At 39.1% G+C, this 27,770-nt stretch overlaps 1 protein-coding gene across 1 annotated transcript in view; it reads left to right on the top strand.

Moving 5' to 3' along the window:
- The window catches only part of pkd1a (polycystic kidney disease 1a), a 102,724-nt gene that overhangs the window by 14,080 nt on the left and 60,874 nt on the right, over window positions 1-27,770 (top strand). Inside the window, exons 2-7 of the mRNA XM_088613149.1 lie at window positions 17,047-17,118; window positions 17,506-17,574; window positions 18,704-18,775; window positions 22,700-22,869; window positions 23,814-24,476; window positions 26,782-26,962. Coding sequence (XP_088469275.1) covers window positions 17,047-17,118; window positions 17,506-17,574; window positions 18,704-18,775; window positions 22,700-22,869; window positions 23,814-24,476; window positions 26,782-26,962 — 1,227 coding nt within the window. The remainder of the gene's footprint in view (window positions 1-17,046; window positions 17,119-17,505; window positions 17,575-18,703; window positions 18,776-22,699; window positions 22,870-23,813; window positions 24,477-26,781; window positions 26,963-27,770) is intronic.

The raw sequence follows: 27,770 nt of genomic DNA, 5'->3' as shown, positions 1-27,770 counted from the left end.
CAATCCCCTTTTTTGTAAGTTGGCCCCTTGGTAAAGTAATACATTCTGAGAAAGTTGCTGGCATTTGGGGCGTATTTGTGTGCTGTCAGTGGACTGAGCAGCATTGCCAAGATTGAAGAAGCACCTGTGATCAATCCAGAAGCAATCAACCAGCCTTAACAACCCTGATGGAAACAGTTCAGCTTTTCTTCTCTGCAGCAACAACTATGACTGTTGACAAAACTAAGCCTCATGTTAGACCCTTTAACCTGTAAGTCATCCAAAAACTCAGATGTATCTGATGCAGGTGCTACTACAGTGTTGTTTCCAAATTTCTTGGATGCAAGAATTAATTGTGTTGGATACAAATGAGTTGTTTTAGCTTCTGTGTTTTATTGGTGGCAAAGTATGTTTATACAGGCAAAACCATGAACGGTTTGAAAGATCTGCATACAGGAACAGCATTTTTTTTTAATTCCTAGAGTGTAAAGGCTGGTGTGGGGGGTGTTCATGCAAGCTTGGGAAACCAGCTGGTTGTTGTCATAGCAATATAGCTTTTCAGTGTTGCAGTGTTGAAACCTGTGCTTTGTGGATTGTTGCAGCAAAACAAATCACTGTGGTTCTTGTAAATATATCAAAGTAAGAATGATCACATTTTGCTTAAACCTGAGATCAAGGTCATACACTGATGAAGGTGCTGTAATTAACTAAAAGTTGACTCATGCTGTTAAAGATATCTGACTAGCAAAAGCTACAAGAACCATTTCTCTTTGTTTAAAATATAAAGTAAACGTTGAATAAAGTGTCTGAGCCTAAATCTTGAGACCCATTTGCATTATGTCTTTAAGCATCTTTAAACGGATAGCATTGGCCATTTAAAAAAAAAATTGCAATAGTACTGCTATCAAGTTTTAAAGCTGTGTTTTTTAAATTAATGTACTGTGCCTCGGTACTGGTTTGTGAACCCCTCTTAACAAAGCATTTTCCTCTTGCGGTCTCTTTACTTTTTGGAGTGAACTGATCAATCGTTTCAGGTTTGAGACTCCATTGTCTTGACCTATCTCCCAAGGTGACATCCTCAAAACAAACACACTGATGTACTTAAAGTTCAGCCAGTATGGGGTGATTTTATTTTGGATCACATGGGAACCACGTTCCAGAAAGCAATAGGTGCATCTCAGAAGGTTTCAGTTGTGTGTAGAGCCACGTTCTGTGTTGTTATCATGAAATTCCCAAAATGTCTTCAAGCCCATCAAAACCCATGACTTGTTTAATCACAGCTTTTTCTGCATCTAATGTTTTGTGTAGCCAAATCTGTCAAACATTACACAATGTTTGCTGTGTCTTCTTGGCCAATACATTGCTTTTATGAAAACATAGATAGGTTTTTGAGATTCGTTTTTTATTCCATATAAGGCATATTACAATGTAAGAATATTTTATCAAAAGAACAGGACATTGAACCTTTTGGAGTTCTCTCTTTGATATTTTGTTTCCACACGCTGCGTTTTATTGACTTGAATCCACTAATTTCAGACACAAATTGCAGATTTTGGTTATAATTCCGATAAGACTTTGATAAAAAAAAGTTTAGCAAACAGCCTTCTCTGGAATTGTTATGTGCATCATAAACCTTGATTCAACCTGCACCTCCAAAAACTTATTTCAGATGTTGCTAGGCAACATGCTAAAGCTTCAAAGCCTTTGCTGTTTATTTCTCCTAATGGAAACTTGTCAGCTGTTACCAGCAAATTGATTTTGCCTTCCATAAAGACAGGTAGAAATTTTCCTGCTGCTTTTCATGCTCCCTATTGACTCAATCACAATGGCAGATATGAGGTAGTTATTTTACTGTCCTTGAGGTGGTATAGTTGGTGTACAAAATCGCAATGGATTAAACAGACCTGGAGAACAGAATAGGTGCAGCCAATGCTCCTATGGGTTCAGAAGAAGTAGCTTGTACAGCAACACTCCTACAGCATTTCCCTTCCATCACTAGTTACTCAAGATCAAGGAGGGATAAGGACATGCCTCTCACTAACCTGCTGTATTGACTCTGATCTGTACCTACTACTGCATTTGAACTTGCTTCTTCTCTTGCTGATTGTGTGTATTATATTTCCCACGCTGTCTAACTCAAAATGGCTGTTTTAAAGACTTTTCCAATGACAAATTACGGTTTCTGACAAGGAGGCTTTGTTGGAGAAAGCTATTAGAGAAGATATTTAGAACGTTTGTAGTTCTATTTTAAAGTGATAGCCAATGTAAACTCTATTTGAAAAACATTTTTTTTAATTCAGGCACAAATGATCTAACCTTTATATTATAACACTTGATCACTGGTATGTGAATTGGGTACAAAACATTATAACTTAGCCAAAAGCAGGTGATATTAAATCCCTCTTCAACAGTTATTTACCTTATCCACAAATAACATCTCTTGATTTAAACTTTACAAATTTAGCTATATACCATAACGTTATTTGCCTTTTTATTGCTTCACTTGAATCTATAAGATCTATAAGATTTAAGTTGTGTTAGTTGTCAGTTTTTGATGAGTAGTTTTTCTGCTCAGTGTTTTGAAATGGATGTTTGTACCTACCTTTGTATACAATGCCTAGCAAAATTATTTAAACACTTCCTATGGTGTTCCATTTTTTTAAATGGCAAAATGATGCATATATATTTTTATACTTTTTTCCAAAACCTGAATGTTCAAACTAAAGACGTCTAAGGGTGCGCTAAGTTTAATTTCAACAAAAACTAAATAGAAACACCTGGGTTCAATTCTGGACCTTAGGTGCTGTCTGTGTAGATGTTCTCACCATGTTTGTGTGGGTTTCCTCTTGTTGCTATGTTTTCCCCCCAACAATCCAAATGCATGCTGGTAGGTTGATTGGCTTCTGTTTGTGTGTGGCTTGTGATGGACTGGCATCCTGTCCAGGGTGTACTGTACCCCACCTTGATCACGTTGCTTGTCTCTCCCCTGTGACCCTTAATTGGATAATGAAGTTAGAATATGGATGTATGAAAGTTGATTGCTTAAGCATTTAGACTTATAAACTCAGTCTCTTGTGGGAAAACCTATGGCAGCAGTTAGAGCCACCGGTCTTTTTGAGTCTCTACCCAATTTGCACACCAGTCTGCTGCAATTTTTCCCCATTCTGCTTCGCAGATGAGCTCAGCCTCTTTGGCATTGTCTAGGGACAGCAGGTTTCCAGTCTTCCCACAGATTCTCAATATGATTCAAGTCAGGACTTCGACTGGGCCACTCAAGGACATTCTGTGTCTTATTATTAAGACACGTCAGAGTAGCTTTAACCTTGTGCTTTGGGACATTTCCTGCTGAAAGGTGAATTTTTGCTCTAGATTTAAGTCTTCAGCAGACTGAAACAGGTATTCCCCTAGTATTTACCTGAACTGTGCTCTGTTAATTTTTCCTTCAATCCTTACAAGCTTTACTGTCTTGGATGAGGAGAAGCCTCTCCAGAGCACGATGCTGTCACCATGATGTTTGTCTGTAGGGATGGTGTTGATAGGGAGATGTACTGTGTTGGGTCTGAGCCAAACATAATGCTTGCAATTTAGATCACAAAGTTCCAATTTGGTCTCATCTGACCACAACCAATTTTAACCACGTTTTTGCGGGATCACTCAGATGTTTGCTGCAAACTCCATTTTTCCATGAGATGGCTTTTCCACCGGGCCATCTTTGTGGAGTGACCGGGATATTGTTGACTGAAGCACATCTTCTCACATCTCGACTATTGAACTTGTTGAGAAGCTGCCCATGACCATAATGTTGCCACCACCATTCATGATTATATAGATGGTGTTGACTGAGTGATGCACTATGCTAAATTTATGCCAGTCATAATTCTTTAGCTTAAGATTTTGCTAAATCTCTCAGTTGCTTTGTTGAAAACCCCATGCAGGATATGATCCCTTACTGAGAAGCTTTGTGGTGTAGCCAGGATATTGTTGACTGCTACACATTATTTTCCTACTGTATTTAACAACTGAACTCTTTCATAGCTCTTTCAAAGTTTTCATCGGCATTATAGTGGCATCTCTCACCAGTTTCCTCCTTGCTCGGTTTGGGCAGACAGACAGATCTAGGCACTGTCTGGGTGGTACGGCACACATTCCATTTCTCAATGACTGAGCAGACAGTGATATTTAGAGATTTAAATATTTTTTGTACCCTTCTCTTTTTCATTGTGCTTTTCACTGACTGTATCCTTGACCTGCTTCAAAAGCTCTTTGATTCCTCTTCAAACCTCTCCATGGTTCAGTCCTTTTGTCTTTAATTTTGTGCAACTCGATTAATTCAGGTTTGTCATGGCAAAGGGTATTGAATACTTATTCCATTATGACTTTTCCATTTTTCTTTCATATTAATGATCTATTTACCTTATTGCTGTATTTTGTTTCGAGTGAGTGGAGTAGGCCGTGTATAAAACAAGTATGAATTTTTACTTCAAAGTGTCATGTCTGGTATATTGCTGCACGCCACTTTCGTCCAGCTTTCCTGGCTCTCTGGAAAACTGTGTATTCACTAAAGACGTTTTCCTTCTCCACCACACTGCTTTTGCCATGTTTCTGTGTTTCCAATGACATCATAGTCGCCAGCTAATGAGGCAGTTTCCATCTCTTACTGTGTGTTCCTAATCCTGCTGGCATTTAGGAATAGTCACTTAATTACCTGATCCTCTGAGGTTTTAATTTTTTTTAACGTTTTGACTCTCCTCCCCGTACATGTTCCATGTAAACTTTCCTTTGGATTCTCTCCTCCCTTCCACTCTAGTTTATATGTCTCCGGACTTCTTTCCGATTGCTTTGGCCAAGACGACTGGTGCCCGCGTTGTTAATCGTTCCTATGCCTTTTCCACGGACAAGTTTCTCAGTGGCCCAGAGAGCTGAACCCTTTTGCAGCATCCCTGTCCTCAGTCAAACGTTGTGCGAACAGATTAACATTTCCAGTTACTCACTTTTGCATAGTGCAAGTAGGACTCGTGAAAAGACCTCTGATTTTGGTGCTGCCGTTCAATTTGTTTCCAGGGATGTTGTTAGAGCTGTGTGTCCTTTTTCCATTTTTCCATTTTTGTAAACAGAAATCTGGATAGCTACCTGCATTTGTCAACTCTATGGATGATCTCAGCCATCTCAGCTCCAGGCTGACAGCATGCTGTTGTTGTCCCATGGTCCTGAGGCTATCTCTCAGGTGCACTGTTCCTAGGAACAGAGTGTTTGACAGCTGTCACTCTGTTCTCTGTGTCTAAATTTTGAATTTCTTCATTGTCATTGCAGAAATATAGCAATGTCAACCGTAAATAATACTCCTTTTTATTAAAATCACATAATGTTCTCAGACAATATTAATATTTTCAGTCAATAGGACTTAAGTGCTTAAGACTGGTTATGCATTTTTTCATCTTTCTTTGTTGAACTATTATTCACAGAGACTTGTTCTTTGTTGATGATGTAAAGTATGTCACAGGTCTCCTCATTGGTAAATACGTAAATGGCTGGTTGTGTTTTTTCGGCTTTGTTAGGCTGTCAGAGCTGTGCTTGATAATTTATAGAGTGCTTGTTGGAACTGCCTTTGCATTTAGAAGGCACAGAATTCAGCTCAGCCTGACAGGATATTCACAGGGGATTCCTCTTCAGCTCATGTGCACTTTGTTTTTTTGTGTGCAGGATATGAATGTATGCATAAGAGAGAGCATTGTAAACTTACAAACCAATACTGCTATATTTCAAATTGTAAAATATATTTAGTGAAACTAATGATTTTGTATTTTATTTTAAATAATATATGAAATGTTTTTGTGCTTTGTATTGTGTTGTTTTTCAAAAACATTTCAGGTGTGTATGAACAGAAGTTTGAAAGAGAAGTTTGTACATATTGTAGATATTTTGGACTGTAGAAACATTTTCAAAGGGTCTTTTCATGAAGTCGTCCTCATGACTCGGATTGCAGAAGCAGGTCTGAAAAAGGAGGGAACAGTATCAAACCTTTTCAGCACACCTGCGTTTCAGACCCCGTCTCCTGGGTCATTCCATACTGTTTCACAGTCAAGAGCCCCTTCTCATTCCTAGTGAATTTTAAAACAGATCTTAAAGTCATTCTTGCAGAAATGGGAAGACTCAGTAGGAAGATGAGAATAAAGGTCTTTCTTAAGGGAACTTCAGTGTTTGGTGAGATATAGCAGAGCACTGTGGTACTGAGACTTTCACTATACTAAGTGGCTATTAATACGTACTGTAAATGCTGGGCAGAAAAGTGAGGTCATCTGAAACTTTTCTTAAATCCTTTTTAAGAAGGAATAACTATCATATACAAAGTTTCGTATCAATTTGATCGAAAATATTTTTGGGAATTTCACTTAATTCACTCAAGTGAGACTGTTAGTCCTGCACTGCCCTAATTCCATCATTACAGATGAAATTTATTCCTAATCACCCTTTACAAGACAAGTAATTTTAGGACAAAATTTAAAGTTAATGTTTTGCAACATGAGATTAAATTGACAATAAACATGCAGCTTGATCAGAAGTCCAAGGTAAATTATTTCCTGACTAGTGGTAACTGACTAGTTACTTTGGTAACTGAATTTGAAATTGTTACTGAATCATCAAAGAAAACAGTAAAGACATGCTTTTGCAAAACTGGCATAATGGTGAGAAATATAACTCAGTGTAGCTCACAGATTGGACCTGATTTAAATGGAGAAGGATCAGTGAGGGAAAACCACAGGTACATTTCAAGCAGAACAATACTATTTTGATGAGAATGCAGCCCTGGAAAGGACCCATTTTGGTTAAAAGTTGTTTTTTTCTTTCCACAGCCACACTCATGTAACTCATGTTACGTTTGTTATTGTGCTTCAGAAAGAAAAACACTGTGTTTTAAAAAGATGTGGGTATAGGCCAGTGGCTGTGAAGGCCTTACAGGCACTTCAAGTTTGAAAAGAGAGGGGAAAAAAGTCCGTCCAGCATAAATATACTCTGCGGAGATAGTTTTCTGTTGAGATGGTTAGCATATTTTTGTGGAAATCAATGCTTTTTTTCTGGCTCTTCCTTTCCAAGTTGCATTTCGACGAGATTTCTAACAGGTTTGACAGGTTTCCCTTCCAGCATACGTTCATATTTCCTATTCTATATTTTAGTCGAATTTGAAGGAAAGCAAAGTGTAATTTGCACGTACCTGTTGTATTATTTCAGCAGGACGGTGTCCAGAATATCGGTGTTAAATTTTGATAACATAATATTTGAACTGTGGATTACCAAAATATACTAATAGTCGAATATTTTCATAGAACATATTTGCATAGATTTTTATCAATGGGATTTTGTTCTTATGAAATTCTAAAGAAAAAGGCAGAAAGGGGCTTAATTCTCGGATCGCAAACCTACATTATTTGCTATCAGGTATTTAGAAAATCTGGATTTTGTTTTATCTCCTTTCATGCTCCATTGACAAAGCCTTTCAGGCCATCTCCTTCAACCCCTGCCAGGGCCTGATAACAGTGCACATTTACCAGGACAGAGGGGAACAGAGTCTCGCAGGGGTTATCACTATACCCCAGCTTGCCAGTCTGCCTGGCTGACTGCAGAGAAGGTAGACCTGATATTCATACCCAGTGGACAGGGGGAAACATAATCTAGGTCAAGCTTTTTACTTCTTTTCATCATTTAACCAATGAAAATATTTCCGTTTAGGTCTCAGCAGGTCTCAGCATTTTCAAGGCTTCTGCTTTTTAAAGGAAGCGTTAACTTGTGGCTTGAGAAGGTTTCTCTTCCATTTTATTTTTTGTCTTCTTCACCCTTTTGTGGGTAAAACCGAGTGGGAAAAGGCTAGACTAGAAAAAAAGGGGGCGAGTCACAGCCTGGATTTTTTGTAGCCCTGCTCCGTGTGTTTTTGAATGAGCGAGAGAGGCCACACCGCTGAAACAGGAGTCATGTCAACTCTGAACATCCTGATGAAGTAGTGCAAGCCCTGACTAACTGGGCGTGTTATTTGATGCTTGGTTTCCTTGTTCCTCATCACACTTGTGTTCAAGATTAGCTGTCAGTCAGGTTGGATCCGTGCAAGCCCTAGATTGCATTGCATTCATCACCCCAAGGTTTGCTTTGTCCACAGAATGACAGCCAATCCACAGTGATGCCACACACATCAGAGGCGCTGGAGAGAGTTCTTTCAACAGCATTGCCTTTTCCTGGCGCAAAACTGGGGCAAGTTTCTTCTGGGCCTGAAGCAGACTGTTAATAACTGTGTGAGTTTTTTGTATGTGTTAAAGGCCGCAAGTTACTGCCTGGTGTCAGATACAAGCAGAGAATGGATCTCTCTTCTTGCTCGCTGGATTCCAGGACACTTTAAGAGCCCTGTAGAGAAGTGTTTTTTGTCAATAGTGGATTTGGCTTGATGAATATTCCTCTAGAAGCCACATACATTCTTCATTCACACCTTCTTCATGTGATCTGAGATGAAGTACAGTATTTGAAATGTATCCACTCATTATAACACTTAGAACTCTGGACTTATTGAAAACAGTCATCACACAACACTAAATTATACTGGGTGAAAGAAAAATGCAAACCCTTACAATCGAAATGTAATTTTTTGTTCTTGGTACCAGTTGATCTGGTTAGTCATTCTAACTAAAGGAGATACTTGCAGGTCTTCGTGGTACATGGTGTCTTCACATATTTAAGCAGCTCCACACAGCGCACAATGGAGAAAACTTAACATGATTGCCACATGTAGACACACACTGAAAGCAAAAATTGCATTTACTTTCAGGAAGGTAGAAGTAAATGTTATGCGGTAGTACAGTCTGTATTAAAGCGAAATTAAGACATTTTACGAGCTTAAAAATATTCTTTCAAGTAGTGATGCGTGATTTTCCATACGGGACATGCTCTGGTTCATTCTTTTTGTTTTTTGCATGTAGATCACTTGGACCTTTCTTCTTGTAGTGTCACTGCAGTTATGTGGCAGCCTAGTGGCCCCAAAATTCCCAAAAAAAGAATTGAGGAGATGTCAGCCAGTGTTAAAGCAATTGTGTAGGAGTAGGTTTTGAGCACATAATAAGTGGCACCAGACGCACCATATATGGAGTTCACAAATCATACGCTTCGTTTTTTAAAACAGAACCATATGTTTCTTAAGAGTTCTGATGTAGCCTCTCAAACAGAAGCAGGCTCTCACTAATATATATGTGTAATGAAGAGGTCATATTATTTGGTGAGGTTTAAACATATTTTACCCTTCTGTCTTAGAACAATGCCTTCATTACGAAATGTGAACCCTAAGACATTTAAGAATGAACTGATTTCTTTTGTAAAAAGAGGCGTATCAGACACAGCAAGGTTAGGTTAGATGACATCAGTGACTGCAGATGAGGTTAACATCTTCTTTTAAAATGGTGTTTTCTCAGAGTGCTCTGTACCTGACGTCGGCTATCCATCCATCCATTTTCGAACTGCTTCTTCCAATATTAAGGCCTCTGGGGAGCTAGAGCCTATCCCAGCAAGCAACAGGTGTAAGACAGGGTACAACCTGGACAGAACACCAAATACCGACACACTCATGCCAGAGCCAGTTTCCACAGTGGCCAATTAACCTACCAGTATATCTACCAGGACTGTGGGAAGTAACCGGGGCACTCAGAGGAAACCCACGTGAACCCTAGGAGAACATGCAAACTCCACACAGATAGCAGTCCGGGTCCAGACTTGATCTTAGAAGCAGTGCTAATCGCCTTGCCACGGTGTTGCCCTGAAGTGGATAACTGGTGTGGAATTCCTGGTCCTAAAGGAAAGTTGCTGCTTATTGATCAGCCACACACCCTTTAGATGAAACCCAATTTCCCAAGAAATTACAAGATTCCATTGCCTACTGTCTTCAATTTTGATTTTGTCAGTTAGTTTGGATCCTATAGGGGCTGGTCTGACTCTAATAAACTTGCTAGTAGCCGTGATTTTCCTGATTTCCTGTCCTGATTATGAGTAAACCTAGCTCTGCTTTGTTTTCCAATTCATTTAAGACTTCATTCACTACAGGTGTGCTCAGCTCTCTAGAGCTTGGTCAAACCAAGTTAGTAGATTTTACCTAGCTATATGGACAGGAGTAAAAGTGCTGGACTAAAGTGCACCCAAACATTTTGCTGGTGGCTATTTTAGGGATTGCTCATCTGAAATTTATTCCATTCCACAATATTCAAGATTACCAATGGGTTGTTTATTTCTGGAATATTTAATGCATTTAAATCTGTAGCCCCCTAGAATTCCAGTAAGAGCTTTTTTGGAGACCATCTGTATAATGTACAAATTAATGTGCAGTACATCCCAGGGTACATTAAGAAATTGCTTGCTTCCACATTGCAGTCTTCCTCTGTGATGTGCAGACTGGAAGCAAAATTGAAAACTGGAACTCCCAGAAGTAAATATTGCCAAATGACTCTTTGGAAAACAGGCACCGGACTTTCTGCATCTCACATCAGTTCAGCATTCAATTGCTGTTGACACATCTTTCTCGTGGGAGAACAGAAGCCTATAACTGAATTGACTAAGCTTAACCACTGACATCAGAGTTATTTTACATGATTCATAGGGGCAGAACATTGTAGGCAAGTTGGTGGAAAACTGAGGAACACTCATTTTGATATAGTTTTGTTGTGTCAGCTTGTCATTGAATCGTTAGCGCAGTGCTTGTTATTTTGGATCATGTTTCTTTTGCTTTAAGTCTCTAGGACCTGGCATGAAAATGTATGTCTTGTACAGTTTTTTTTTTAAGCGAAAAGAGGTCTGTTACAGTGTCTTGGTAAAAATGCACCCAATTTTCCTTTCAGCAGCTTTGTCTAAGACAAGGGTTATTTCACAGCTGTAGTAATCATTCCAATCAATGTCAGTGAAAATTAAAGGTTATTGTCTGTGCCGGTGTAATGTCTTCAGCCTCCTCTGGTGGTCCAAGTGTTGGAGATTATTCTATAGAGATTCCATTTCCTTTGCATAGTGGTGTCTCTCAATAACCTTTGTCACATAGTGAAGAGACACATAAACATTAACTGGAAGTAATATCATTTGGATCGAAATGTTGTGAATTGACTAGAGAAAAACATTTATTTAAATTTATTTTAATGGTTCAAAATGTAAATATTTTCATGATAAGCATACTTTAGCACTTAAGGGGCCATGTCTGATAAGGACATGAAAATACAGAGGTTTTTGAAAGAGATTTTCTGCAGGACTTTCTCTAGCAAGTGAACAAAGACATGAAGAAAATGATGATGACGGTAATCATGTTATATAAATTTATATTTGAATGAGAAACTGATATTATATGCAGATTTGTTTGTTCCCTTAGTTTTTATAATTTTCTGTCACACAGTAAAACATTGCATAACTTCTGGCGACCCGATCTCTGGTGTGTACACAGTTTTGAAGGGTTTAAATACTGTTAGTTGGTTTCAGCATTCAGGACAGAGGGAGTAACAGTTCCCACTTTGAAATTAAAAATGTTTTTGAACATTGTGAATGAGGGTTTTCAGGTTGGTTCTGAGGGAAACTGCACATTCAGAATTAAATATAAAATTCCGCAATATTATTACACACAGTTCAACAGAATGCAAAGATTGTAACATCTGTTTTCAATTGAGTAACTGCTTTTCAGATACAGTACATACTCTATAATAAAATTCCAGAATGTTCTGCTAATATATACCATTAGGTTAGTAAAGGAATAACTTAAATGTAGGTTTTGTCCTCCAGTGTGAAAAGAAAACTGTTTATTAAAGGTTTTTCTTTCTATGTCCAGTAATAGCTATGTAGGGGAACAGCCTGAAGCTATTTAACATTATACCAAAAACCTCCAGCAATACAGGCCTGTGTACTGTGCTCAAGTCAAACAATTTTAAAACCTACAATCTTCATACACTGAGAGAGTCTCACCTACGAGGCAGAATCAACATACGTACAGTATGTCCGTAAAGTAATTGTCACCAGACTCTTTTTGAAGAACGCCTTGTTTTTGCCAGAAATTAAAGGCAGAAACCCTTCTCATTCTTCCTCAATGGGGAAGGGTTTGTCTGGTTAGGGACTTGAATTTTTATCAAACAGCTGCTGTTGAGCAATAACACGAGTATCAGGCCTATGGCTGTCCAGTTGTCCAATAAACCGAAGTGGCCAAGAAATTAGGCTAATTACCGACTTCCATATTTATGTAACATGAAAGATGACTTAAAAAAAAGTAAGAAAGCATTACATAAGATGATGATGTGTTGTTAAGATGCTCTTAATGATTAATTTGGGGATACAGGCAGCCAGAGCCCAGCATAATGACTTTACCACGACTTTTTCTCCAGGCCTGCCAGTAAACTGAAGCCCAGCTTTGGAGGCTGTAATGGCTGACTTTTCAGATGAGCCTCGCTCCTCTTACAGAACGGGTCTGGAATGTACAGATGTTTCCTTTAGGGAATTACAGCCCAGCTATTCACACACTGCTCTTAATACACCCCGTTGAAGCGGAGAAAGGGAAAACCAACTTACAGGCCCGGCCACTGTTCATGTGTTTTAGCAGAATGTTGGGCTGTCTGTGACCTAGAGCAGCAAAGGACAAAGTAATCTTTTCTGCCGCTACGCAAGGCCGTCGTGTCATTTTATCTGTCGTAGGTTTTGTCTTTTGTTTTTTTTACAGTTTTGTGCTGGTTTGTAAGGAAATGCAGTTGCCTCCAAGAAGAATATCTGACTGTTCATTTATTTACGGCAGGTTTACAAGGTCGGCGTTCATATGAGTACAAAGGCAGGCGAATGACAGAGGGGGGATATTGGCACTGATATAGAAAAGAACAACAGCAGTCATTACTGACCGAATGTACAGACCGAAGCACCTTCCATGTGCTTTCTGAAAAGGGGATTTTTCTTGCTTTTGTTTTTTCCTGAAGTAGCTATTTATCGTACTCTGTCAAATATGTTGAGTGGATGATGTCAGTCGATTTTGCTAATTTGCTTAGCAGTCCGCCTTATCCAGGGAGACTGATAATGTATACAAAGATCACGTGAAAGCTGCACAACATTTGAGGTCAAGGAATGTGATACTGTATCATCCACTTATGGATTTTTTATTCCATTCATCCATTCTATTTTCTATCCACTTCATCCAGTTCAGGGTCACACGGGAGTCAGAGCCTATTCCAGCAACAGGCACAAGGCAGGGTGCACCCTGGCTGGAACTCTTGTCCATCGCAAGACAGACAGAGAGGCATAGACACACACACACACACACTTGCACCAGGGTTAGTTTTCCCAGACACACAGTTTCCTACCAGTATGTCTTTGGACTGTAGGTAGAAACCAGAACATCTAGAGGAAACCCAAACAAACCTGTGGAGAACATGCAAACTCCACACAGACAAGCACCCTAGGTCTGGAATAAAGCCCTGGGCAACTGCGCTGTCACTGTCAACCCCTTTTCTCGAAGTTTGAGCAAATAGAGGTTATTAATACCCTGCCTGCTTTTTATGTGACCTTCCTCCTTGTTGAATCTCTCGTTCTGTTGGAAGGACGAGTTAAAACAAAAACAACCCAACACAAGCAAAGAGTACAAGAAGCGTGGAGGATTCTTATTATGTTATTTAATTTAATAATTGTTGTGCCTGACTTCTGTATGAATTTCTCTTGTTTCTGTTATTTCTCATGATATTTCTGTATACGTGTACCATCTAAAAATATGTCCTTAACATTTTGAAGAACATGGTGACAGAAAACCTCAGGGGAAAGAAAGTTTTTTTTTTTAACAACATACATAGCATTCTGCTAGAAAAAGTCCTTTGAATTTCCTACAAAAAAAATTTATTTGCAGTGGGAACAGGTATCACATGATAAAATGCCTTGCATATTTCTCTTAAACAGCTCAAGACCAGATATTTGTGGATGGGTTTTGCTGTCAGATGTTGGTAGAATTTTATTATTTGATTAAATGTGGTTGTCGGTTTCTCTTAGTTTTCACGTTTAAATTAAAGTGTGCGATACCAGCATGTATCCCACTGTTCTAATAAAGGACCTACTGAAGACATATAGTATGTCCGTATTTTATATCTGGAAAGCAGATATTAACTTTGTCTGACATAAGCCTTCTCCAGCAATAATATCAAAGGAGAACAAAATGAACACAGCTATTTCTAGATCTATAATTATCAGACGTGTTTTAATTCATAAAGAGGTTTTCAGGAGGTTTTTGAGCAGCCCGACAAATGTTAAATCAGTTATACTTGGGTGTTTGAAATAAATACAGACACCAGGTTTATAATGTGCCTGGAAACTGCTGCTGTTATACTGTAGAGTTATTAATACACCCTCAGAATAAATTCCTTCACCTTATCTAGAATAATGCATATATAATGTAATTTTCTGGGAAGCTCAATGTCATGTAAAAATTGTTGCCTTTAAAAATCTCAGGATGTTTTTGTTTCTGATGATTGCCCTAAGAGGTGTGAGATGAAAAATGCACATAAAAATAAAACAAGCACAGAGAGAATAGTCATTATCTTTTCAAGGAGAGATAAGATTATTTAGCCTTCATCAGCACATCAAATTTCAATTAATATGTCGGTCTTTATAGTCCCATGATCACCTGTTAAAATGCTGTAGGATTCAGAGTTTAACCAACAAAAGGCAGCACTTAGCATAAATATACCATTAGATAGCAAGTGAATGTACACATATTAGATGCCAGTCCCTGAGAAAAGGTATGGATCAGAATCTCTGTTTTCTGCAGTGATTATTAACTGAGCATTTTGATTGAGAAAAGTTTGAAGTGGCAGCAATGTTACAATTTTTTTATTCATTTCTAGTTAGAAATTTCACGTTTCCTTCTTATTCTGCTAGCAGTTTGTGCTGGAAACGTCTGAAAGGTACACTGACTCATTTAGTCAATGACAGTGATTCAGCCTTTAAATAGAACTTTGAAAATGAATTAAGCACAGCCAAAACACTCTTAAGTAATTTCTATCCAACATTGTAATTTGTGGACAAATTATCTTTGAATGTCACTCTTCTGGAGAGGACCTGATGTAATTATTCATACCCCTTTCTGCAGAGTTCCAGAAAAAGACATGCTGCGGTTAAAAACATAAATGTATTTCCATGGTACTCCACTTCTAAATACAGCTCAACAGTTTCATGGCAAGTAATGATGACCGTTTTAGTTCAGTCTTTAAAGAAAAAAAATCTCCTTTTCAATCCAAAAGTCCGAAATGTTTAGAAAATTAGAAATTGGCAGTCACGTTTTAGAGTAAGATGTGCAAGAAACATTTTGGAAGCCTGGGTATCCTTTGTGGATTATCAATTAGTGGATTCTCTTTGTTTTATAAATAAAGGTTTTTTGCTGAGCACCCCAACAAGAGCAGTTTAATGCTACAGCAATTATCAGACAAATATGCTGTCCATCATGGGAAGCTCAAGGCTAGAAATAATACAGTAGTTTGAACTGTTGATTCTTAATCCTAATTATCAAAATGCTATGCTCAGAATGGATACTTAACACTACAACCCAAAACTGACGTTTTGACACTTAAACTACAGTATATTGACATGAGAATATCTTCTATTCTTAAAAGAGCACATCCACTCTTCCACTATAGGACAGCAAGTGCTGTGAGGAGATTGAATTAAACAGGGAGGAATGGTGGCTGTCATCTGAGGCAAACAGAGTTGAACGTGAAACACCTCCTTATCAATATCTGACAGAGCAGCAGACAGAACTCTGTTTCAGCCACTTGCAGGGTATACAAATGCTTTTCTCATTATACCTCTGGAAACAGCCCATGCAGTGACAGCACATGAAAGACGGTCGTTTTATTTCTCTGCTGTTTTCACAGGTTCAGATGTTGGTAGGCTAAACCACTGACTTAGAGAATGGGAAAATGACATCATTATTGGCAGGAGTGCTGCATGTGTTCTGGATAGCATCAGACAGAGACCTGTGATGACTGGCATCGGGCTTCCCGCCTTTACGCTGACTTCAGGTTGATGTCATGGGCTGAACACATTTTGAGAGCCGCAGAGCTGCAGCATTTATCAGGGCAGTGGTTTATGTAGCACTGTAGCTGGAAACAGATGTCGAAAACGACCGTAGGGAGTTTTCTTTCAAAAGATTAAGCAGATCGGAGATAATGAACACTGAAATGTCCAGAACGATTCTAACTCAAGAGAGCAACAGTTGCAGTTTTAAAGCAGGGGCAACCAAAAGACACAATAAAAGCACATTGGTGCAGCTAACGTGAAATTAAGATAAGAACACTTGTATTAGCCATATACAATTTCTTTTCAATATACATATACAATTTGTCTTTTCGCATACCCCAGTGTGCTCTCCATGAGACACACAGCCACACAGACAGGGAGAGAAAAGTTTAAGGTCAGAGCACAGGGTCAGCCATTTTTACAGCACCCCTGGAGCAGCTGGGGTTAAGGGCCTTGATCAGGGGTGAAAGTCAGAAAGTCTTGCTCATCACTAAATGGTCACAGCCTTCTGAATGGTATGCGGTTCATATTATGTTACATTAACGCACGGTGATGAAAATATTTGATCAATTGGATACAGTTTACTTGTCATTGTTTGCCTCTCAATGTTTTTTTTAATAATTTAAATGTCCAATTTCAGCCTTCATTCAGTGCGCCAGTGTAGTGCCAACCAAAGGAAATGTCTCTCATTGTCACTCAGGTCTTGTGATTGCCAAACTAACTATAGTCTTAACTGGACTACTTAAGGGCTTTTTAAAGTTTTTTTTTAAAGATTTGTTTGTTCTTATTATTTTTTATTACAAAGTTATTGTTATTATTACGGGTAGAAAATAAAAATATTTGAAAGTGAAAAATCATTTAACGTCTGTGTATAGTGAAGATTTGAATCTATAAAAAGAAAAAAAAATCTGTTAATGTCCTCTGCTAAAATGCAATCCAGTTTTCGTAGAGTCCCATAATTGTGTTTCCTAGCCTTATTTAGAATCTTGATTAATTTGTCAGGATTACAGATTTATATAGATATTCCTTTTCTACTTCTAGGGATCTTTCAAAAAACCAAATTTCCTCTGTAGATGCCAGTGTCTTTGATCATCTGACTTCCTTGAAAGAATTGTGAGTACTCTTTAAAAATTTTTTTTTTTAAATGATCTTTGTCAGAAAGCTCCCATGTGCAGTGTGTTGTGGAAGATACAGCATTTCTTACAAATCAGAAGGAAGCATAGTTCTGACTACAGTAAAGGCCTTATTTATAAAAATGATGATGTGTGAGTGAGCTGTTCTCTTGCTATTTGAATTGCAAGGAATAGACAGAGACTCATAATAAATGTTTACAAAACAGAGTATATCTTTCAAACTGAATGATTGTCTTTACCCAATGTCATATTAAATATCAGTGTAATGAAAAGACTGCATTTATTTTGCTGTGAAACAATACGTTATCTTGAAATTATCCAGTTTCCTTAGGCGGCACAAGTTCACTGTCTGCTTCTTCCTCTGCAGATATCTTCAAGGTAACCGTTTAAGTATTTTTCCTCATGGGATTCTTGGATGTAGAACATTATCCATAATGTAAGTATTTATGGGATTAAACATTTAGAGCAAGCTATCATTTTCCACTTACATTTATCAAAAGAACTCTGAATTATTGATGATCTTTAAATATGCTTTTTATTTACCTTATAACATATATCTACCTGAGATGAAAAATATGGTGTGACAGAAATTTGCTCCTTCCCTGCCTTTCCTGGCTTGAAGAAGTCTTTGCAGAATCTTGGCAGAGAACTTCATGTGTACACTTCTCATGTACGAGAAGGATCTACGAAGAAGTAACCACGGATAATCAGAAAGTATAATTTAAGACTTAATTTGTTAAACCTGTGCAATTCACGGCTCCTTAATCGCTTCATTTTAAACAAGTGAGTAACTTGTTTGCAAGTTTGAAATAGGGGTAAAGATGATATCTTGGAAGAAATCCTGAATGGTAATAACATTTATTCTATTGCCGCTGCAATGAGATTGTGAAGTACAGGGTGTTACATTCCACGATCAGCTTGCACTTCCAGTTGGGGGTTTAAAAGAGCACTATTTTAAAACTTGCAAGAGGCTTAGTTGTAGGGGTGGCGGCAGAGCTGTGAGGGTTGTTGAGGACAGTAATATGTTGTGCTCTGTATGTCTTTTAAGGGCTGTGAATGAGACTGTGAAAGACTGGACCCAATTTTCAACAACTGTGCACTCGCGCAGAATAGCAATGGACTATGCAATCATGCATCTGTGCTTTGTCGGAATTAGCTCATGAGCGATTATGATAAATGTGATTTAGAGTTAAGGACACAGCAACCCTGAAAAGCGCACCAAATAAGGAACTTGTTAAGGGAAAGAAAAAATGTCAATTGCTGAGCTATTAAGTCTAATTAACCTTAGTATTGCTCAATGCTCTAAGCTGTGCTTCCAAAGTTTCCAGGCCCAGCCTCCCTCCGATGTCTGGCAGTTCCGATGCTTTCAGAGATTTCCGCCTGACTTTCCAAGCCAATAAAACAAAGGCTGATTAATTTGGCAGCCCCGTGGTTGAGAAAAAGCTGATCAGATTAAAAGGAGGCACGGAAAAGGACAATGTTGACTTTTAATCTTCTGCTCTCCTGGATGTGCACTCTCATTGTCTGTTGTTAGTAAATGTATTGTTTTTTTCTTTCTTTTGCAGAGATTTAAGCAACAACCAGATTTCTACATTAGAAGAAAGAATATGTGATAATTTATTTAATTTAAGTGAAATGTAAGTATCTCTGCTATGATTGGTAAGCAGGGGAATACCTGTTTAAAACTATTTCAGTTTAAAATGGAAACAGCATCGAATACGTTGAAGCAAGCAAATAATAACATGGAAATATAATTACATCTAATTGCAGAAAAGCAAAATGTCAAAACTCCTTTGCCTTGGCCCCAGCTTCCGAGTTATTTGTACCAATCATGTTGCTTTTGAAAGGCTGTACCTTATGAAGTGTGTTAAGGGTTCTGAAATTATATCATGAGGCTTGCCAACATTATTGCATCTGTTTGAGTAGCCTGTCCATGCCTTTTATCTAACCTCCTTATTACAATAAGATTAATGTCTGTCTCCGTCTTTTCGAAAAGCCTTTTCTGTGCACTCTGTGTCCATTCTCAGGACTACGACATGGGCAACACACTATATGTCATGCCCATTCCTACTTCATTTCAGAAGAGAGATGCCTTGGCATCCTGGAACTGTAGTAGGTTGTCCATGTTTATCCCTAAATCTCTCGGATGTATTGGGACAGTACAGGATTGTAAGCTGCCCTTACATGGAGTTGAGTTTAACACAGTTGCTTAGTTACCAAAGATAGTGTGACATTACAATAATATTTTTGTGCATTGATTTTATTTGCCACCCTACAAAATGCTTATTTTTCTAAAAAACTAAAATCAGTTATTTCTAACATATCAACGTGGTTTGGAATCATCACGACGCCTGTAAGGCCTGTGGTCCCGTGACACTCTTATCTTTTGCCACACTTCAGGCACCATACTGCCTGACAGGAGAATTAGTGCCAAACAGAACAACATGTCTCTCACCAGCATCATTTCAAGCCTGCAGGTGCCTGTCAAATTGCAGGCTAGTTTGAGTCCAACCTACCCATGGCATAACTCTAGTATGGTGCTCTACCATCTCAGGGGACCCAGTCATAGTTAGGTCATGCTGTGACCCAGGCTTGGTCTAGTAATATCATAACTCGACCTCAGAAATGCTTCATAAGTATCTTTCAAATTATCATTGTGCTATTTCTCTTTCATTTTTCTGGAATCTGAATGGTAAACATGGTAACTTTCTATAAATACCCTAATCAATCCATAATATATTCATACTTCTCCAGTAACAGCTAGTAATATTCAGCTAGTTATATACTGCTGACATTATGTGGCAATGTAAAATGTAAGATGTGTGCATTTTCTCCAGTTAAATCTATAGTAAAATAACGGTAAAACACATTCCCTGTACATTTTCATTTGAGGAGGAGAATATAGTTTTACAGAAAGCAACAGCTTGTGTTCATTCTTTCATTCTCAGATGTATTGTAGTAAGGTTGTTAAGGCGCTTATTGCCGTTGTACTGTAGATATCCGACACTATAAATTATGTTTAAGAATTATGTGCTTAATCATATTTAAGAAAACATGCGAAAGCAGCATGGAGATGTGTACTATAGGTCAACTTGTCATCTGAGACATAAGTAGTGTTTTTCAAGATTTAGTTTCAGGTGGGCATAAGTAACTTGAGAGCAGGGGTGAAAATGAAAATCAGAAACCTTTGGGTCCTTTGGGGCCATACTAGGATGCCCCTGGTCTACAGGCTAAACTTTTGGTTCTCTCATGACACAGTCTTCTTGGACGTGCACATTATTTCTTATTATGCAAAGAAATCCCCTTTGCTAAATCTGTAAATCTTTGCAAAACCATTGTAATCTGAGACCAAAAAAAATATTATTCCGAGTCAAGGTCTAAGATGAAATGAACAATACATTCCACTTTTATTAAAGCTTTGTGAGTGAACACAGTTTTGCACTCCTGTTGCAAAACTCCTGTTGCATAAGTGCTACAAATAATAATTTGATCCGTTCCTGCAAAGCATTCAGTGAAGGATTTCAAATCAAAATAACAAAAAAATGAAGAAAAGCTGAATCTGAGTCAAATTGTGCAGCTGAGATGGATTACAAATGTCCTTTTATGTATGAGGGCATGGGATCCCATTTTAGTGCACAGTTTTGTCCTTGACAATGGTCCCCCTGCTCATAAGTTAATAGGTGCCCCAATGTGTGATCTGTAGCTTGCTTTGCAAGTGAGCATTGCACAGTGTTGAAGTGGCAGTGTTCAGTGTGTGCGCCGGTCAGCCCTTCCCAGCCATCTATCATATGGGTTAGATCATCACTCTTTGGCGGCAACCCACAGCTCGTAGCACTGGGAAAAATCCCTAAAGTCTCTTGCATAATCTGCTTCCCACTCTGAGAATACAAAACTTCACAGCCTCTTCAATTCTGGACTTTTTATGAATGAGGCATTTCCTTAACAGGTTGCATTATGTCATCTGCTCAGAGAGTCTGTTGCACGCAAAGAAACACCCTTCACACACATCAAGAGCACATATGGACTGAAAGGAGGTCATGCATTTTCTCGTTTTGGTTGTTTGGCATGATTCTCTGTAGTTGTTTCTGCTTTGACTTTTAAAGACTTTGATTAGCTAGATAGTTGCTTGGTTCCATCTTTCCCTGTTAAAACTCTGCATACGAACACTGCACTTTCCTTCACTACATGCATGGCCAATTTTAACAGCACGTAAGAACACAAGAAAGGCTACACACGACACACGGCCATTTGGCTGATGTAGCGCATTTGGTTGGAAGTAGTTTCTTGAACCAAGAGCGTCATCCAACCATTTCTTGCAAGACGTTTCTAGAAATGTTTCTTTAAAGGGGTGTCCACTTTGACAATGTGGTTGGATATCTAAATCTGGACTCCCACTGTGCCAAGTTTCATTTATCTCCTGATTAGGCCAAACGAGCAGTAAGTATGAACTAATTAGGGAGACTATTTATAGAAGGTAATGTTTAAAAAAGTTCCCGATGTTCTCAGTTTTATATTATTACCTCATAGTTTCAAGCTTGTGTCTGCTGGTTTGTTTTTCACTGTTGATGTTGAAGACGTCCATTTGCTTTTTAAATATTTGAATCAAGTCTATTTATAACCTTTTCTGTTCAAGGCTGAAAATGTTTGGTTATTTTAGCCTGTCCTTGTATGAAGTTCATTTAAGCCTAGAAATGTACCTGGTTGTTGTTCTTTGGTGTGATATCAGAACAGTGCCATACATTTTATATCCTGGTGATCAAAATACAGTATTTACAAAATATTCTGAATAAGGCCTTAATAATGTATTGGACAATTTTAACGTTCCATCTTCTCCTAACATATTTTTGCCTTTTTATTGCTTCCCCCGCCTTGTATAGAGCAGGAAAATAAGGTGTAAATATAAACAACCAAGTTGTTTTCATTAGGTAGCTTCTTCAAACTCAGCGTTTTTCATACTTATATCACTTTTACTTGTCCAGATTTGCCAGGTGTTTGCCCAGTCTTGAACATATTGATTTCTGAGTTTTTCCTGCTGCTTCTTTAGTGTTTTCGACCCTCAATTGTGGTATTGTCTGTGAACGTCACTAGTTTACTACATCAGAATCAAAAGCATTGTTAGGAATTAGGAACAGCAGTGACACCAATAACAATAACAACAGCAATAACACATTTTAGAGTATACAGTATACTGTGCATTCAGATGTTGGTGAACATCAGTGTCGAAAGCCATTTTAAAGACTAATGAAATAAATCATATACTCTAATAACACATTCAATGAAAATGTGAACATTCCCAAAGGACTGTTTAAATTTGAATCATTCAACAAAGCCAGTGGGATATTTATTGGAAGTGTTTGTTGTTGCCTTTGAAGTAGAGGTGAAGTTTACAATGCTCAAGGTGTTGGGTGGTATCCTGGACAGCAATGTGTCATGGCATTTTTTTTTTCAAATCTGAAAAAGTGAGACTTTCTCATTCTTTTCAGCAGTGAAAGTTGTTTCCCCATATGAGGGAAAAGTTGTGAAAAGTTGTGATCAGTCTTATTTCCCTTTTTCCTTTCCAGAAACTTGAGTTTCAATCCATTTGTCTGTGATTGCAAACTTTTCCGATTGGTAAGTTGGATAGCGGAGAGGGGAGTGGTTGTCCACCAACCTGAATCCATGCAATGTGCCAAACCGCCAGAGGTGAAGAACCTGCCTCTTTTAAACGTCAGCCTTTCCAGTGTTATATGCGGTGAGTAGTCCCAGCTTTACTTTTGCGACAGGTGATCTCAAAGCACAGAGTATGACCAGGATCGTTTTTCTTATTGATTGTCCTAGTGAGAGGACAGAATAATTATCGGATTTCAAAAGATGCAAGCCTCAATAATGGGATTTCAGAAGGAATCTGTACTGCTTTACACCTGCTTAGTTTAAGGGATGAACTCCTCACCCAATATCCCTAGAGGTGGTTGTTGGTGGTATGAATGTTGGTGAGAAGCAGTGATCTAGAGGCCCATATATATAAATATCATCGTCTTCCTGAACTCCATTAATGTATTTGTATTTCACATCTCCCAGTTTGATTTTTTTTTCCCTTTGAAAACCAAAGATTTTGTAAATGAAAGCTTGAATGCGGTATTTTATATGTAAAGTCTTTAACCTAACCAAAAATACTTTAGAAAATGACAATCCACAGTATTTTCCAATTTTTTTCCAGGTATTCCAAACACTGTGTGTTAATCCACTCTGCTTAGTACCCTTGTACCACCATCACAGGGAAAACTTCCCCCTGAAATTCACATGTCAAAACCATCTGTCCTTTGTCACGCAGGAAATCAGTTAGTACTAGTGCAGCTCTTAGTCAGTCCTGCCTCCTCAAAGGTGATAGTCCATGTCACAGGGGTTACAGGTAAGCTGTGTGCTGAGGCTGTCCTGGCTAACTTACACCCACCCAACACAGCCTCTGCCTGCTGTCTTACTGTACATCTCTTTGAGAATGACAGTCACAGGTGATCTGACATGAATCGACATTTGGACAACAGGGCTCAAGATACATGCATTTACCAGTCCAGCCACTTGAGAGTCTGTATTTACTGTGTTTCCATCACAGGTGCAATACCTTTGGGTATTGCAGTTTTAAACATCCCGTGAGTTTCAGATGGTCTTTTAAGAAGCCCCCCTTTCTGCTCTCTCCAGGGTTAAACTACGCAGCCTGCTTGTTCGATACGAACACCGAAAGGAAGGAGCTCGTCATCTTTTCATCGTCGACTTCAGGGAACTTCACGCGGGACTCCTGCAATGCTCACTGCTTCAAAACGGGGCAGCTGTATGGGGGCCTGGGCTCCAAAAACGAGTGCCTGTGCAGCACAAACTCTGAGCCCAACTTCATCAGTGAATCCCAGTGCTCCGCGGCCTGTGCGGACAACCAGGTGATGAAGAACTGCGGCTGGACGTTGGCCAAAGAGGTCTTCCTGGTGGACTTTGCTGCCTCTTTCCGCCAGCTGCAGGCTTTCAGCGTCCACAAGGAAGCCACACTTTCCGTCAGTATTTCGGTCTCTGTCAGCACTTTATCATGGGACTTTGGAGATCTAACGCCTTTGCTCAATACCACCACAACTTGGGCCTCTCACAAGTATGCTCTGCCTGGGAGGTACAGGGTGAAGGTCACACTCTGGTCGGGAAACAAGGACAAAACCATCCACACGGACATTGACGTCATCGTTCCGGCCCGCCTGGAGGTGAAGTGTCCTACCGTAGTTACCGCCAACGACAGCATTGACGTCCGGGTTTGGAACCTGGGTGGCACAGACCTTGCTGTGGACTGGAGAATTACTGGCAATGGCAACGAAACTCTCAGAGGTAAGTCTCACTACAAAGTTGAGTAGATGAGTTTCGGTACAATTGTTGAGAGACTTCCCAATGAGAGGAAATTGAGGAATTTAAGAGTTGCTTTATTTGGGCCTGTAGGGCTGCTGGTCACTTTGAGACAAAATAATAATTTACCCATTTGTGTTATCACTTTGTTGGTTGGCAAAACTGAATACAAAAAGTGACTTTTTGAATTACATATTGGCAGGTAGTGCCACACAGCTTTCTGGGAAATGTAGTACAGACCAGAACTGTCTGAATCTGTGTCCCGTTACATAGTTCTTTTAATTATATTATTATTCCTTTTAATTAAAGAAATATATAAAGAATTTTAATCGTCCCTTTTTCATAAGCTTCTGCAAAGCTTTTGTTCCCCACAATTCCACAAAAAGCGTATACGGTACCTTAGGTTTATTAAAATAAATGCTGATACGCAGACCTTTACAATCTGCAAAACTGTTACTTGCTCTGGGCTGCTGTGCTGTGCTTTGTCTGTGCACCGTTTACCTTTAAGCTGTGATCATTTTCCCGGAGTAGAGTGTTCTTTTTTGTTTTCTTCCCTAACAACACATTTCATCAGGCTGACAGATTGCTGCTGCATTTTAATCCCCCCCACTAAGAAAAAAAATTAAGCTCTTTATATTGCTTAATAGATTTGTTTTGCATGCACAATGATGAAAAATGAAACATTGAAAAGGTTGGCAAATCAGGGATAGAAGTTAGGTGAAAAAACAATTATCTCTCTTTTCTCCCTGTTTGTGTTTGTGTTTTGCATATTTATAATGGCTTGCAATGATTCGTCCAAATGTAGAGCAACTAGAAATGGTGTTCAGTGGCATGCAGTGAGCACTGACATCACATGTGCTCAGGGACCTGGCACACATCAGCCCTTGAACACTATTAAACTGACAGATATCTCTTAGAAAAGGCAATGTTTGATAATGATGCGCTAATTGCGAAATTAGATTGATCTGTTCTTGCCAGCTAAATTGTCACATTTCTTTTCATTTACATGTCTGCGAGCCCATCGATTCGCGCATGAACATTCCATAAATCATGTATGCATTTCACAACAGGTTAATTTCATAAGACAAAATTCTATTTAATTACATTGAATTAAATCAGGATAGGAGTGCAATTACAAACTGTCAGCCTCCAAAAGAAAAAAGGTGACAGCTATTCTTGTAATTTGAAAGATGCACTTGTTTTAAATCCCCTGCATAATGTATTGTGCCCGATATAGGCATGTGAAGAAAAGTATATGGTGGCCCAGATGACACCTATGTGGTTTTGATGGATGAGGTGGTAATAATTATGCCCTTATCTGATCTTCACTAGGTGACTAAAGTTAATATGTATATGGGAATTTTAATTGGGCAATGATTGATCCATTGCAGCTGTGAATTAGGATGAAGGATTAGTTAGTGCAGATCTGCCTCTTCAAGGCAGACTAGTCATTGACTTGACAAGCAACAGACGTAGTTCTATTATAAGTGGAGAAGAAATAGTAGTGTCTTTTGTGTCCGGTCAAAGAAAGTCATGGAATTTGGTGTTAATGAGGGAAGAAAGAAAAATTGGTTTTGAGAAGTCTTTTGTTTTATAGTTTTGTTTTTAACCATCTTTAGAACTACCAAGCCACGTTCTTCAAACTGATAGCCTTAACCTCTTTCAGGAAACTGCTGGATGAGATCTTCAAATTATTTTGTTTCTAGCAATAGTCTGGATGGGTCCAACAGCCTCCTTTCTCATTCATAACCTTTCTTAAGTTCTTCTGAGCAATTTGCTTGATGCATATCATCTCGCATACCAGGCAAATTGTAAATTTGCAGAGAAGGTCTCGATTTTCAGAAGATGCATATGGCAGGCACCAGGCCACAGTGCAGGAAAGAGGGCCTTGAGGGAGAGACGTTCACAGAAGGAAGGAAACATAGGCCCTGTACAGAGCCGAAACCCAGGCCCAATGACAGGCTCTGTGACAGGCTCATACTGTATCTCGTCTCTCTTTCTCTCTCATTTATTAGGATCTAACTGAGCTACTGCAATTGTTAATTGTTATTTGGTGCTAGGTGATGTTGGCAAGGTTAATTGGTGTCTCTAAATTGTCAAAGTGTGCTTATGTTTCTGTAAATTCCCTGTGATGGATTGGCATCCCTTTCCAGGGATCTTGTGATGGGATGGGTGGTTTTCTGACAGCGGTTGGACTGTTTTTGCCATAAAGACCTGCGGTGACAGCTAAGAAACAAACGCCTGTAACTGGCTCCTGCTTACCTCTACAGTGTTTCTTATTGCCTTCCAGCGACCCCGTACTGTCCGCCCGAAGGCCTCGTCTGCTCGGAGAACGGCCACTGCTACCATGTGCTCAGAGGCGAGTCTCCCTGGCTGGAGGCCCGACAGCAGTGCCTTTCGCACAGAAGTGGTGACCTGGCCGTAGTGAACACTCCCCACATCCGCAACTTCCTGATCGGACATATACGAAAGTAAGGAACGTGAGCGACGGATAACTTGCCCTGTGACGGAGTGTACTATGCAATTCTGAGTCGAGACCTTCAGGACCATGACCCACTTCCCACAATCCAACCAGGTGCAGCGGAGTCTGAATTGTGGAGTCAGAGACAGGGTTAAACTCTTAGCATTTGTTTGCCTGCCTTGTTGAAACAGGGAGGTTTCTAGAGATGAGCAGTGTTTATAGAACAAAAGGGAACATGTTTTAGATATGCATTGCTGTAAAGCCACCCTTAAAAGTCTGAAAAAGCACGTTGAAAGGGTTTTTTGGGAATTCTGGTTCTTTGTCTTTGAGTGAGTATAATGACGTTGGTAATGGTGATGATTCTTTGCACTTGTATAGAAGTTTCCTCTCCTTTTACACGTGCATCAGAAGATCCACCTCATCCAACTAGTGAAATACAGCCCCCACCTGGGTGATGCACAGCGGTCAATTTGTGCCACCAGCCCACTTCACAGTAGATTAGAGTAAGAAGTGAAAAAGAACCTCACAAATTGACTCAACGGGTAAATTCAGGTTTAGATTCATCAGGTGGAATTTAGCCAGGACACTGGAGCAAGAGTAAAAAGTTCATCAGTAAAGAGATTTCCTTTGTAAAATGAGGATGCTGCTGAATGGAAAACATGCCAAGCTGAAAGATGATCAGTAGGAGATGTTTTGTGTTTGACATGTGATGTGACACATGAATGCACAGCAATGTGGATTTTGGTAGTATATGTAGCCACATTCTAAGGGTGAAGAGTGTCCTGACTAGTCAACTAGAAGTGGGAGAAAGTGTATCA

Source organism: Lepisosteus platostomus, chromosome 19, assembly GCF_059453375.1.
Source record: "Lepisosteus platostomus isolate fLepPlt1 chromosome 19, fLepPlt1.hap1, whole genome shotgun sequence".
Taxonomy (NCBI): Eukaryota; Metazoa; Chordata; class Actinopteri; order Semionotiformes; family Lepisosteidae; genus Lepisosteus; species Lepisosteus platostomus.
Note: the sequence above shows the minus strand (reverse complement) of the source record. Positions and strands in the feature narration are given on the sequence as shown.